Source organism: Microcaecilia unicolor, chromosome 14 (genome assembly GCF_901765095.1).
Source record: "Microcaecilia unicolor chromosome 14, aMicUni1.1, whole genome shotgun sequence".
NCBI lineage: Eukaryota > Metazoa > Chordata > Amphibia > Gymnophiona > Siphonopidae > Microcaecilia > Microcaecilia unicolor.
This window is the reverse complement of record NC_044044.1, coordinates 49172955-49186010: the sequence shown is the minus strand read 5'-3', so window position 1 is coordinate 49186010 and position 13056 is coordinate 49172955. Positions and strand designations below refer to the sequence as shown.

Here is a 13056-nt window from a genome sequence, read left to right as displayed (position 1 = left end):
GCCAACTCTTGGCATCCATATCCTACGTGGTGAAAAAAGTCCATCTACAAGGAGTTTTATAAGAGATATTCTTCCCGAGAAACATTTTCCGCACCTTGGTACAATCTATGGTAATTAGTCACCTGGATTACTGTAACACTTTGTACGCTGGCTGCAAAGAACAGACTATCAAGAAACTCCAAACAGCCCAAAATACCGCAGCCAGACTCATATTTGGAAAGACCAAATACGAAAGCGTGAAACCCTTAAGAGAGAAACTTCACTGGCTTCCACTCAAGATCTGCACAATCGTACACAAGATCATTCATGCAGATGCCCCACTGTACATGTTTAACCTTGTGGACCTACCGCCCAGAAATGCCAAGAGATCAGCCCGCAAATTCCTCAATCTGAACTTCCCCAGCTGTAAAGGACTTAAATATAAGCAGGCATACGCCACTACCTTCTCCTACAGAAGTACACAGATATGGAATGGGTTACCCCCAGCCCTAAAAACTATGGACAATCTAAGCAACTTTCGCAAATCTCTGAAAACACATCTCTTCAATAGAGCCTACAAAAAGAACCCTTAAAGACACAAAACACAAGGATTCCATCTTCTCTAATTCCGCATCTATCCTCTGTTTACTTTTGATTGTTTCCAATATCCTGTCATGACTTTGTCGTTACAACACTCTGTAAGCCACATTGAGCCTGCAAATAGGTGGGAAAATGTGGGGTACAAATGCAATAAATAATAATAAATAAATAATATTGAAAAACTCCACAATGTACATGAATTTGCTGTTGCTCAGCATATAGGAAGCAGGTCCTGCCTTATGCTCAGTGGAAAGGGACTGTAAATACTAACAGGCAGAAAGCATACGCAGGCTGCAAAGAGCAAACATTGAGGAAACTTCAAACAGCCCAGAACACAGCAGCCAGACTCATCTTCGGAAAACCAAAGTATGAAAGGGCAACACCACTACGAGAAAAACTACACTGGCTTCCACTTAAGGAACGCATCACTTTTAAGGTATGCACACTAGTCCACAAGATCCTTCACGGCGAAGCCCCAGCCTACATGTCCGAGTTTATTGACTTACCACCCAGAAATGCTAGGAGATCTTCCCGAACATACCTCAACCTCCATTTCCCTACTTGCAAGGGTGTGAAATACAAGACGCTACACGCGTCAACCTTTTCTCACACGAGCACGCAGCTTTGGAACACACTGCCACGCAACTTAAAAGCGATCCACGAACAAGCATCCTTCCGCAGACTACTGAAGACCCATCTATTTGAATCAATTTACGGAAAGAACCAAAACACATAGAGTCCACACTCACTGTTCATCAATGCATCATGCATCCACTTATGATCTCCCATCCCCTATAATTCAACACTACTCATACACTTACTCACAGAAATATGTACACCATATGCCTTTGTGTCTTAACACTGCCCTTAAGCTTCATGTTGACGTCCCATTGTGATATTCCTAATGATAATTCGATTATCTCGCATAATTTGTACAATATAACCCATAACCAAGTTGTAACAAATGTATTTTCATTATTCTTATCTTATTGTAAGCCACACTGAGCCCGCAAAGAGGTGGGAAAATGTGGGATACAAATGCAAACAATAAATAAATAAATAAAAAGGTTTCAAAACACATGGATTGGTTCTTTTCCCATTTGGCACAAGTTAATGCTTGATGGAGTGGACTTTTAAAACAAAGCACAGCTTTCTTTTCAAAGCTAATTGTGAATATTATTCACCCCCCCCCAATACACACTTCAAGGAATTTCACCATAAAACTCCACTTACCCTCATGGCAGTCTCAAAGGAGCCAGCAAGGATGTGATCAACCGGCAGCTGAGAATTATTACACCAGATCTATGGCGAAAGGAATATATTAGAGCCCAGATTACTGTTGAGAGGTCATAACCATGGCTGCTTTTACTGACCAGACATCAGTGACAATATACCAAATAAATGAATTATACTGCCAACCTACTCACAAACTGCTGTTAAACTGAGGAAGTGTCTGAACACGCATAATAATAAAACCACTACTTTAGCACTGAAAAAAACCAATTCTCTCTACTAGCATGAAACTGCCTCTCTCTCAAAGATCTGCAAGTATCTGTAACAGTCCAAGACACACACAAGTTGTTCAAACACCAAAAATACATTTCAGCCACGCAGTAGTCTGAGAAATACCAGCCACCCGTTCTCCTCATTATGGTTAAGCAGGATAACTGAGACAACTTTCAGGCTGAAACCTAGAAGCTTTCAAAATGCTTTTTGTTGCTATTAGCATAATTCCCACCACACACATCATACTCAGGTCACCAGCACGTGAATGGACAGCATTGCTGTCCAGCTGTAGAGACATACAATTAGGTAGATGCTTCATCCTTCACAAAACTCAATCTTTACTGCAACTCAACAGAAACCCCTGAAAGGACATGTCCCAAGTTTCCAGTGTTATTAAAACCAGGCAGGTGACCTGTGTTATTAAAACCGGGCAGGTGACCTGGGTTCAGCGACCGAGGAAGCTGAAGATACAGGGCTCTGGGAAACAGAATATCAAATAAATTACCTGAGCAGGGCTGATTCCTTTAGTGGGTGGCACGAAGAATCCTTCCTCTGCGCCAGAAGCAGGGCCAGAGGAGATGTCCTGCCAGAACAAAGACTTAGCATTAGAAACACGGAGGAACATTCCAAGTTGCAGGCAGGCAGCTTTAGGGTTAATGGTTAGAAAGGCAAGGAGCATTTTGTGGAAGGACATGTATCTTAAGGCAAAAATCACTATCTCATTTCTAAGACACTTCTCTCTCTGAGCCTTTTACATACCATATTAAAGTCGTGTCCTGCTCAGTTCCTTGCAAGACTAGAGAATGGTTATCTTGTCAATTTTTAAGGCAAATCACAGAGTGTGCCTTTTTCTGGCTAGCTCCAATGCTGTAGAATAAGCTTCCGCAATTGATTAGAATGGAGGGAAATGTGAAAAAATTTAGGTCCATGCTAAAAGCACATTTTTTTCACTCAGGCCTTTCGCGATCAACCAGATGGAACGGGTGGTATTCACTGCTTCAGTCTGCAGATACAATATGTGTGCATACACTTATGATTGTGTTAGGATCTTTTACCTTGAGTTCCTTTTCACAAAATTTTATTTTAATGTATATTGTAAACTGCTGATATCTGAATAAGCAAGGCGGTATATCAACTTTTAATAAATGATAGATAGGATATGAATTACCCTGTGCCACATACAACACTGTGCGATAAGCACAGGTTTGGTTTGCACATAAGACCCGTGTTTTCACTTCTTCCTTTCTTTTGTCTCTATGTTCACTTCTAGTATTAAATATTTGAAGTTAATTTCTGCCGTTCCACCTTGAGCTAGTCTCTTACTTTTGGAACCTAGCCCTGGAGTTTCCTACCAGTTCTGGTGGAAGATCCAGGTCTTCTTCCACATCCCAGCCACCTCCTTCTTCCTGTCCTTTCCCAAGAGCCTCATCACCATATCCTTCTGATGCATCCACAAATCCATCTGCAATGTAGAGGAAAAACCCCAGATATGAGACAAATAATCCACCCCAAACCTCAGGAGCAAGCACATCCCACTCCAAACCACAGGAGCAAGCATGCACTAACCTTCATCAAGTTGTAGTTCAGCATCTTCTCCCCAGCCCTCGACACCAACTGTGTCAATATCGATATCGGCAGCCATTGCATTGCCTTTACCTGTGCAAGGAAGAGAAAAGAGCCTGGTCATCCAATGACTCCAACAGATTACATTAGAAACCTCCCCCAAACTGGTGGCTCAGACTCCAGGCCCTCCAAGTATGCAACTATTTGGATTTCTCCATTTCATGTGGCCAACTATTTTAAACAATGGATTCATAGTACTGCGTCTGAAAGGAGCAGATATTTAAACCTGTTTATTCAATCAGTGCAACTTTCGTACATTTCCAATTAAATTCTTATTTGGATTTTCATCATTAACCTTCAATAACCATGGACAGGTTGCCCTGTCCCATCACTCTATCCCTAGGCAGGATCCATCATCCCAGACTCCTCTGTACTAGCATTCTCAAATTCTCCAAGATAAAGCACACCACGTTAATCACTTGTTTCCTTTTTCAGAGAGTTCCACAAGCTGTCCTACCCTGGGAGGTGCTCTGCAGGGCCTGCAAAGTTTATACTAGATGGGAGTTGTGTCTTCAGGTTAATGGTTAGGTATCATTTTTATTTGTTTAAATATTAATGATGTTTGTGTTGATCTTCACTGTATATTACTGTGTTTTAAATATATGTTGTGTTTTGTTGTTGTTTTACTTGTTTTAACAGTTATCTGTACTGTGTATATTTTGTGACTGTACTCTGCTGAGAACTTGATTCACTTTGGATTGGTGGAATAGACATGATTTTAAATAAAGACAAACCAGACAGCCAGTGAAGTTTCAGGCAGAGCTCATACCTTCCTAGAACTCAACGTGACATATGATGTCATCTGTGACACTAACCAATGTGAACAGATTGGGACACCACACCTATGATGCAAACTGTTGCACTGTTGCCACAATGGCTGCTACCACCATAAACAGAGGGCATGCCATGAAAAGAACTCCATCAAAAGCAACTTAAAAATGAAACACTGAACTTGTCAAACATATAAACGGCGAGTGACCGACTCACTCGCAAATGCGCAGTAGAGACTTCCCTCTCTGTCCCGCCCCCGCGTCAATACGTGATGACGGGCGGGCGGGACAGAGAGGGAAACTGCGCCGCCAAGGTTGCTACCGCTCCTCCCCCCCCACTCAGAGTTGCCGCCGCCACCCCTCCACCCGGCCCGGGCCCTCTCTTCCCTTCTGAACTTACACATCCATTTGCCAAACGCAGCAACGCACATCAGCTGAGCTGCCCCTTCCTTCTCTGCCTGTGTCCCGCCCTCGCTGACGTTACGTCACAGGAGGGTGGGGCCACAGGCAGAGAAGGAAGAGCCCACGGCAGCTGAGAGCTGATGTGCATTGCTGCGTTCGGCAAATGGATGTGTAAGTTCAGAAGCGAAGAGAGGGCCTGGGCCGGGTGCAGGGGGGGCGGCGGCGGTGACTCCGAGGGGGGGGGGGGGAGCGGTGGCGACCTCGCGGGGGGGGGGGGGGGGGGGGAGGGGAAGGAAAACCGCAATACCAGCCCGTTTTTACGGGCTCAATGGCTAGTTTACATAAGAGAGTGCTGGGGATACTTTCAAATACTACACTGTACACAACAGGTGCCGTTCTTTTCTGAACGGTATTTCGTGACACTTGTGTCAATCTTACCGTATTCACCTCCTCCAAAATATATATATATATATATATATATATATATATGTTCTTTCTACAGTTCTTGTTTTTGCCCTCCTTTCAGATGTCTCACTCAACTGGAGTCATCTCCTTACCCTTGCTGGCAATGGTTCCTTCAAAAAAGCCCTTAGACATGGTTAACAGTGGCCAGTTAGTGTCCAGGGGCATGATGGGTGCAGGGGGCTGCAGCAGTTTTGCATTGGGGTCAATCTCAGGAATCTGAAAAGAAAAATAGTAAAATTCATTGTTCAGAGCAGTATCCGAGTTCCACCTGCACACTAAAACCTCTCAGAATACCAAACCTCTGCAAACAGACCAGAGAAGAGTCTGCCCTGACTACTCTCAGTTTTATCATAAATGGCATCTTCATCTGAAGGACTGTGTAAACTGGGAAAGATAACTAACACAAGTGAAAATTCAGTTCTTACCTTTTCCTTTCCTTGAATCTACCAGACCAGTCCAGAACAAATGGGTTACGCCCCTCAACCAGCAGATGGAGAAAAAGAGAACAGCAAGTTGTGATCCTTGCTGTATCTAAGTCACTGTACAGCCACATGCTCAGTATCTCTGAAACAAAGCTAATGTACAACTAGGGTCTCAGACAAAAAGAGAGAACCTGAATGGAAGTCTGTGGTCTCCTCCCTTATCAATCTTATCTTCAGCAATAAGAAAACGACACAGCAGATTTCTGGACTAGTCTGGTACGACTCAAGGAAAGAAAATTAGCAGGTAAAAAACAATTTTTTCCATTCCTTTTGTTTCTACCAGACCAGTCCAGAACGAATGGGAAGTACTATATGCAACCCTCCCCCACTGGGCAGGCTCGACGTAAGTGCCCTCCCTCACTGGGCAGGATCCTGAGACCCCTGCCTCCACAAGCAGCATCTTGCCTAAGCATGTCCAGTTGATAATGTTTAGCAAAAGAGTGCAGTGAAGATTAAGTCATAGCCTTATAGATATCTACTGAGAAACTGCTTGAGATTCTGCCCAAGATGATGCTAAACTCCTAGTCAAATATACCGAAAGTACAACGGAGGCACCTTGCCTTTGAGAATATGAGCTGCTTAACCCATCACACTATGCTTGATTTCATTGCCTCTTACCCTTTTCTCAGTCTTCCAAAGAGCATAAACAACCTGATTTATGAAAACCATAGGCAATGTCTAGGTCAAGGACTGCAAACTTTTCTTCACAATTCTCTCTCTGGAAGGAGGGCAGCAAGACAACCTGATTGTGGTGAAAAATGGAAACTACCTTTGGAAGGGTTTAAAGGACGGACTGCAGTGAAAACACCTGCCTCCGTAAATCGCAATAAAGAGCTAAAGGCATTTGTCCTGTCAAGCCTATCAACCTTGCTGAATATACAGCCACTAGAAATAACACCTTTGAAGTTAAATGTTTCAGTGCCACCTTTCATAGTGGTTCGAAGGATGGAGCACTTAAAAGCCCAAAGAAATAGATTCAGATTCCACTCTGCTTTGGGCCCCAGCCATATCAAACACCAGCTCTAGCAAGATGTATATTTGAAATCTGACATATTCTAGTCATAAAACAGAAAAATAAATTTTGTTGTCTGGTCATTTTATTTTTCAAGTCATGTTGGTCCCAGGCGCTGCTTTCTACATCCTTCTGTCTTCTCTTAACTCACTCACCAAGGTCTCCTGTCCATATGATATTTCTACTCTCTCCGGGTCCACTATCCATCTTCTTTCATCTCTGTACCTCTATCATCCTCCATTTTCATTATCTCCCTTTCTTTGTGTCCCTATATTTTCCATGTCCAGCTTCTCCCCTCTCTTCGTCTCCAGTGCCAATATATCTCTATCCTCTCTGACCCTACTCCATCCAGCATCTCTCCCTCTCATTCCCTCCCCTTTTCAGCATCTGGGTTGCTTGCTTGATTCCCTGCCTGCCCACCCGCCCTCCCTTCCTCCTTCCCCTTTTCCTTCATCTCCTTGGTCTGGTATCTCTGTTTCCCTTCCCTCCTTCCTTGTGCTGTTCCTGCAGTTCCCTCCCTTCCCTCCAGCTCCCCTCCCCTCCCTCAAGTCCAGCAGCCCCCTCCTCCTCTTCCTCCCACATCCAGCAGCTCTCTCCCTTCTCTCCAACTCCTCTAACTCCCACATCTAGGAGTTCTCTCTCTTCCATCCAGATCCCCTCCTCCTCTTCCTCCCACACCCAGCAGCTCTCTTGCTTCCATCCAGTCTCCTCCTCCTTTCTCCCACATCCAGCAGCTCTCTCCCTTCCCTCCAGCCCCCCTTCCTCCCACGCCCAGCAAATCTCTCCCTTCCTGCCAGCCCCTTCCCCCTCTTCCTGAAATGTCCAGCAGCTCTATCCCTCCCATTCAGTCCCTTCCTCTCATGTCCAGCAGCTCTCTCCCTCCCATTCAGTTCCCCTCCTCCTCCTCCCCCCCCCCCCCTACATCCAGCAACTCTCTCCCTTCCCTCCAATCCTCTTCTTCCCAGAAGTCCGGGAGCACACTCCCTTCCCTCCAGCCCCCCTCATCCCCCCAGAAGTCCAGCACTTCTGCCATCCTGCAATCCAGCCTGCCCCAATCCAACATCCCTTGCTGCCATTTCTCCCATGGCTCTGGGTCTGGCCATCCAGAAGTGCTGCCTGCCTCTTTCTGCTCCTCCCCACCGCTGCTGCGGTGCCTGCAGCTTTCATTTCTGGGCCATCATTGGAAGTGCTGAGATTCACACAGGCATTTCCCCGACGCATCCATCCAGCCCTCTCTGATGCACTTCCTGTTTATGCAGGGCCGGATGGACGCTGCAGGGGGAAATGCCTGTGTGAATCACAGTGCTGCCAGCTATGGCCCAAAAAAGAAAGCTGCAGCCACCGCAGCAGGGAGGAACAGAAAGGCAGGCAATGCTCCCAGACAGCTGGACCCGAGGGAGAAAAGGCAGCGAGGGATGTTGGATTGGGGTTAGTTAGGGTGGGCCTCGTTCTATGCCCCCATTTTATATACCTCTATCACATCTCCCCTCAGCCGTCTTTTCTCCAAGCTGAAGAGCTCAAGCCGTTTCAGCCTTTCCTCATAGGGAAGTTGTCCCATCCCCTTTATCATTTTTGTTGCCCTTCTCTTTATCTTTTCTAATTCCACTATATTTTTTTGAGATGCGGCGACCAGAATTGCACACAGTATTCAAGGTGAGGTCACACCATGGAGCGATACAAAAACATTACAACAACCTCGTTTTCATTTTCCATTCCTTTCCTAATAATATCTAACATTCTATTTGCTTTCTCTGGTCTAGAATTGTTCCTCCTCTTGTTGATTTCTGAACCAGCTGCCCCATAAAGCAGTCTTTAATTCCATCAAGGAATTTCACCTCTGTAGCACGCACTGATGTAGCAAGCCTTCAATACTGCCGATGCCTCCTTACCCAACAGCAAATAAGTGGAAGAAATCGCCTCTTTAATCCAGCAGGCAATGGAGGGCTTAGACGCTCCCCCTTTCGCAAACCTCCAAAAACAAAGATGGTCAGTCTTCCGAAACTCCACAATCCGACACACATAGACTTTCAGCGCCCTCCGGACGTTGAGCTTAAACCAAGGAGTAGGAACCTCATCCCGTGAAAAGAATGGTAAAGAAAAAGACTGATTGACGAGAAAAGGGGAAATCACCTTAGGCAGGAAGGAAGGAAATGGCCTCAACGACACCTTCTCCGTACAGAAGACCAAAAACAGCTCCCAGCACAACAAGGCCTGCGACTTGGAAATACAGTGCACAGACGTGATAGTCACCAACAACACCACCTTGAGAGACAGATCCTTAAAGGTGGCCTGCTGGAGAGTCTCAAATGGGGTCTTAACCAAGGTCATCAGCACCACATTCAAATCCCAAGGAGGAACGACTGGGCACATAGGAAGTATCACAACCTCTTAACTCCCTGGGAAAAATGGGCAACATCTGGATGAAGGGCTAATGACCTACCCTAAATCAGACCCTTAAAACAAGCCATAGCCGCCAGCTGCACTCGAAGAGAAGACAGACAACCCTTTCTCCAAGCCACATTGAAGAAAGTCCAAAGGCTGCACATTTCTCTCTTTACACCAAGCCTCAAAAACAAGCCATATTTGAATGTAGGCCAAGGAGGTTGACCTCTTTCTGGAACGCAAGAGGGTTTGCACTACACCTGCAGAATACCCCTTCTTCAACAACCACGCCTGCTCAACAGCCAAGCCGTAGGGGAGAACTGAGCCACATCGAGCATTAGAATGTAACCTTGCCTCAACAGGCCGACTCGTGCAGGAAGGCAAAGCCGATCCCCCACCTGCAGCCGCATTAGATCTGCACACCACGGCCGATGCAGCCAGTCGAGCATTACTAGGACCACTTGACAGTTATAACCCTGAATGTGTTGCAGAATGTGACCGATGTGTGGCCACGGGGGAAACACAAACAGCAGGACTGTGGAATGCCAGGGCTGAGCCAACGCATCTAGACCCTCCGACATCAGCTCCTTGCAGCAAATGAAAAACCTTGGGACCTTGACATTCTCGGCCGTGACAACGAGATCCATGATCAGAGGACCCCACTGACTGACTATGAGTCGTCCTTTTTTTTCCCCCCCCCCCACGAGACCAAAACTGCGCACCAATCAACGGAGCAGGGTTGCACAGACTCACCTACCTCTGCAGGGAGACAGAGAAATACTGAGCAGGTCAGGGTTGTACAGTCCCTTATACAGGTGGCACTACTCAATAGTTCTCAGTCTCCTTCTGCTAGTAGGAGTGCGTATTACCCACTCGTTGGGAATAGTCTGGAGCAGACGATAGGGAAACTAGAAATTGGAAAAAGCTGGGGTCACAGAAGAGCAGCACGAGAAAGAGAAGGATAGGTACAAGCCACTCACCAATTCCTTTTCTGGGTCAAAAGTCTCCTTCAGACTCTCTGCTTCCTCATCTAAACCATGAGTGGCAGATGTGAGATATGCCAGGGACTCTGGATGATGATTTTTGGAAAAAAAAAGAAAATATTTAGAAGAAACTTTACTAACAAGAAAAAAATAGGCAGCTTTAGTTCTGGAGAAAAAAAAAAAGTTCTGATTCTTTACAGATCTAAAACCAACTGAATGCAGGGACTCAAGATGTGAAAGACAGACTGCCCTTCCCCCCTGCTCCCTCCCCCCAAACCACCCACAGCATAAAGTTCTGGACAATGCATTACTCACTCTGTCCGCAGTTCTTCAGGATCCGCACCCTCTCCACTACATCCCCCAAGTAAAGAGCATTCTGGTAGTGACCACTCATATCCTTGCGAATTTCAGCTAAATCACAACAGAAAAACACAAGTCAATCAGCACCAATACAGCAGACTCTTCATAGAATCCTTTAGCTATTATCTTGTGGGCATCTATTATTATTATTATTTTATTTATTTTTGTACCCCGTGCTTTCCCACTCACGGCAGGCTCAATGCGGCTTACATGGGGCAATGGAGGGTTAGGTGACTTGCCCAGAGTCACAAGGAGCTGCCTGTGCCTGAAGTGGGAATCGAACTCAGTTCCCCAGGACCAAAGTCCACCACCCTAACCACTAGGCCACTCCTCCACTCCGTATTCATGTCATCTGTTTCTCCTTTTCAACCCTCTGCCACGAACTTACCAATCTTCATCATCTTGCGCAGTTTCTCCAAGTTACCGGTGATGAGATAGAGGAAGGACAACTTGTCAAAGTTCTTGGTGCGCTGGTAGCACATCTCCACAATCTGATGGTTTCCCTGAAGCAGGGCTACTTCACCCAGTTTTTCCCAGCAGTTTTTATCGTCTAGAGCCTTCGCAGCTTCCAGGGCAATCTAACAGGAGAAAAGAAGAAATTAAATGCCGGACAGCACTAAAACCAAAACGCAGCACAGTTCTAGCATCAACCTATTGGAATAAAAAAAAAATGTAAACACAAACGTCGGGCAGAATTCGGCTTCAAAATTCTTTATTAAGAGGAAAACGTGAGAAAGAGGAAATGGAAACAAAATTTGTATATTGATTTTTTTATTTCATTACTAGGAAAGAAGGCCTGTTTCTCTGAGCAATGAAATGGGCGCTAGCTTTTTTTGGGGGGAGGGGGGGGGGGTGACTCACATACTGAGATCAGTGGCGATTTTCCTGGGCCGCCCCGTGGCTCGTCGCGGTTGTAGGTGGTTCGTGCGTCGCCGCTGTTGTTAGCGCTGCTCTGTGTGGGTGTCGATTTTCCTGTGCCGCCTCGTTTTGATGCAAGGGCGGAGCACAGGTACAGTAATAAAACTCACCCTCAACGTTTGCTCCGCCCTCGATGTCATGACGTTTGACGTGAGGGCGGGGCCTGGTGGCTTCACCACCACGAACCTTCGAACCTGAAGGAACTGTTGTCAGTGGCTTGGCTTCACTGAGGTCAGTGTCCTCAGAACGTTGAGGGTGAGTGTTATTATAGTAGATATGCCTGTCCAAATCTGAGCTTAAGGCATGTTACAGCTCAGGTACAGTAGTTTTTGCCCAAATAGAGCTTACAAGCTATCTGTATGTGAAGTAACAGATAATGAAGGTGACTTGCCCAGGGTCACATGGAGCATCAGTGAGAGAAGCAGAATTTGAACCCTTGCTCTCGATTGCTGCTCTAGGCTTGGCAAGAGGAAGGAGATACAAATGAGCCTAGACCTTTGACACTATAATGGTTCTAAGTGAACCTGAAATTAAACATGACCAAAACCGAGCTTCTCATTTTTCCCCCCAAACCCACCTCCCCACTCCCCCCGTTTTCTATTTCTGTTGATGGTTCTCTCATTCTCCCTGTCTCCTCAGCTCGAAACCTTGGGGTCATCTTTGACTCTTCTCTCTCCTTCTCTCATCATATCCAGCAGATCGCCAAGACCTGTCGTTTCTTTCTTTACAACATCCGTAAAATCCGCCCCTTTCTTTCCGAGCACTCTACCAAAACCCTCATCTACACCCCTGTCACCTCTCGTTTAGACTACTGCAATCTGCTTCTTGCTGGCCTCCCACTTAGTCACCTCTCCTCTCTCCAATCGGTTCAAAACTCTGCTGCCCGTCTCGTCTTCCGCCAGGGTCGCTTTACTCATACTACCCCTCTCCTCAAGTCGCTTCACTGTCTCCCTATCCATTTTCGTATCCTGTTCAAACTTCTTCTACTAACCTATAAATGTACTCACTCTGCTGCTCCCCAGTATCTCTCCACACTCGTCCTTCCCTACACCCCTTCCCGTGCACTCCGCTCCATGGATAAATCCATGACTCCAGACTTCGCGCCTTCTGTCTCGCTGCACCCTACGCCTGGAATAAACTTCCTGAGCCCCTACGTCTTGCCCCATCCTTGGCCACTTTTAAATCTAGACTGAAATCCCACCTCTTTAACATTGCTTTTGACTCGTAACCACTCGCCTCCACCTACCCTCCTCTCCTCCTTCCTGTACACATTAATTGATTTGATTACTTTATTTTTTGTCTATTAGATTGTAAGCTCTTTGAGCAGGGACTGTCTTTCTTCTATGTTTGTGCAGCGCTGCGTACGCCTTGTAGCGCTATAAAAATGCTAAATAGTAGTAGTAGTAGTAAGTTCCTTAAATCTGTTCCAATACACTCAAGAGGCCAGAGAATGGGACTCAAGCCAGTAACACAGATAAGGCTTCTCTCTAATTGTCTCCAAGCTAGGGCTAGGGTTCCCTCTCCCCCACCTTCATGTTTCACAGAAATGACCATTTGGTGGGACAAGGACTAGG

The 13056-nt window shown here is 46.0% G+C and overlaps 1 protein-coding gene across 1 annotated transcript in view; it reads right to left on the bottom strand.

Annotated features, from left to right (window-relative positions):
- The window catches only part of COPA (coatomer protein complex subunit alpha), a 72699-nt gene that overhangs the window by 13556 nt on the left and 46087 nt on the right, over positions 1 to 13056 (bottom strand). Inside the window, exons 20-27 of the mRNA XM_030186392.1 lie at positions 10953 to 11142; positions 10520 to 10615; positions 10202 to 10290; positions 5438 to 5561; positions 3652 to 3741; positions 3438 to 3547; positions 2591 to 2668; positions 1813 to 1881 (exon numbers count right to left, since the gene is read on the bottom strand). Coding sequence (XP_030042252.1) covers positions 1813 to 1881; positions 2591 to 2668; positions 3438 to 3547; positions 3652 to 3741; positions 5438 to 5561; positions 10202 to 10290; positions 10520 to 10615; positions 10953 to 11142 — 846 coding nt within the window. The remainder of the gene's footprint in view (positions 1 to 1812; positions 1882 to 2590; positions 2669 to 3437; positions 3548 to 3651; positions 3742 to 5437; positions 5562 to 10201; positions 10291 to 10519; positions 10616 to 10952; positions 11143 to 13056) is intronic.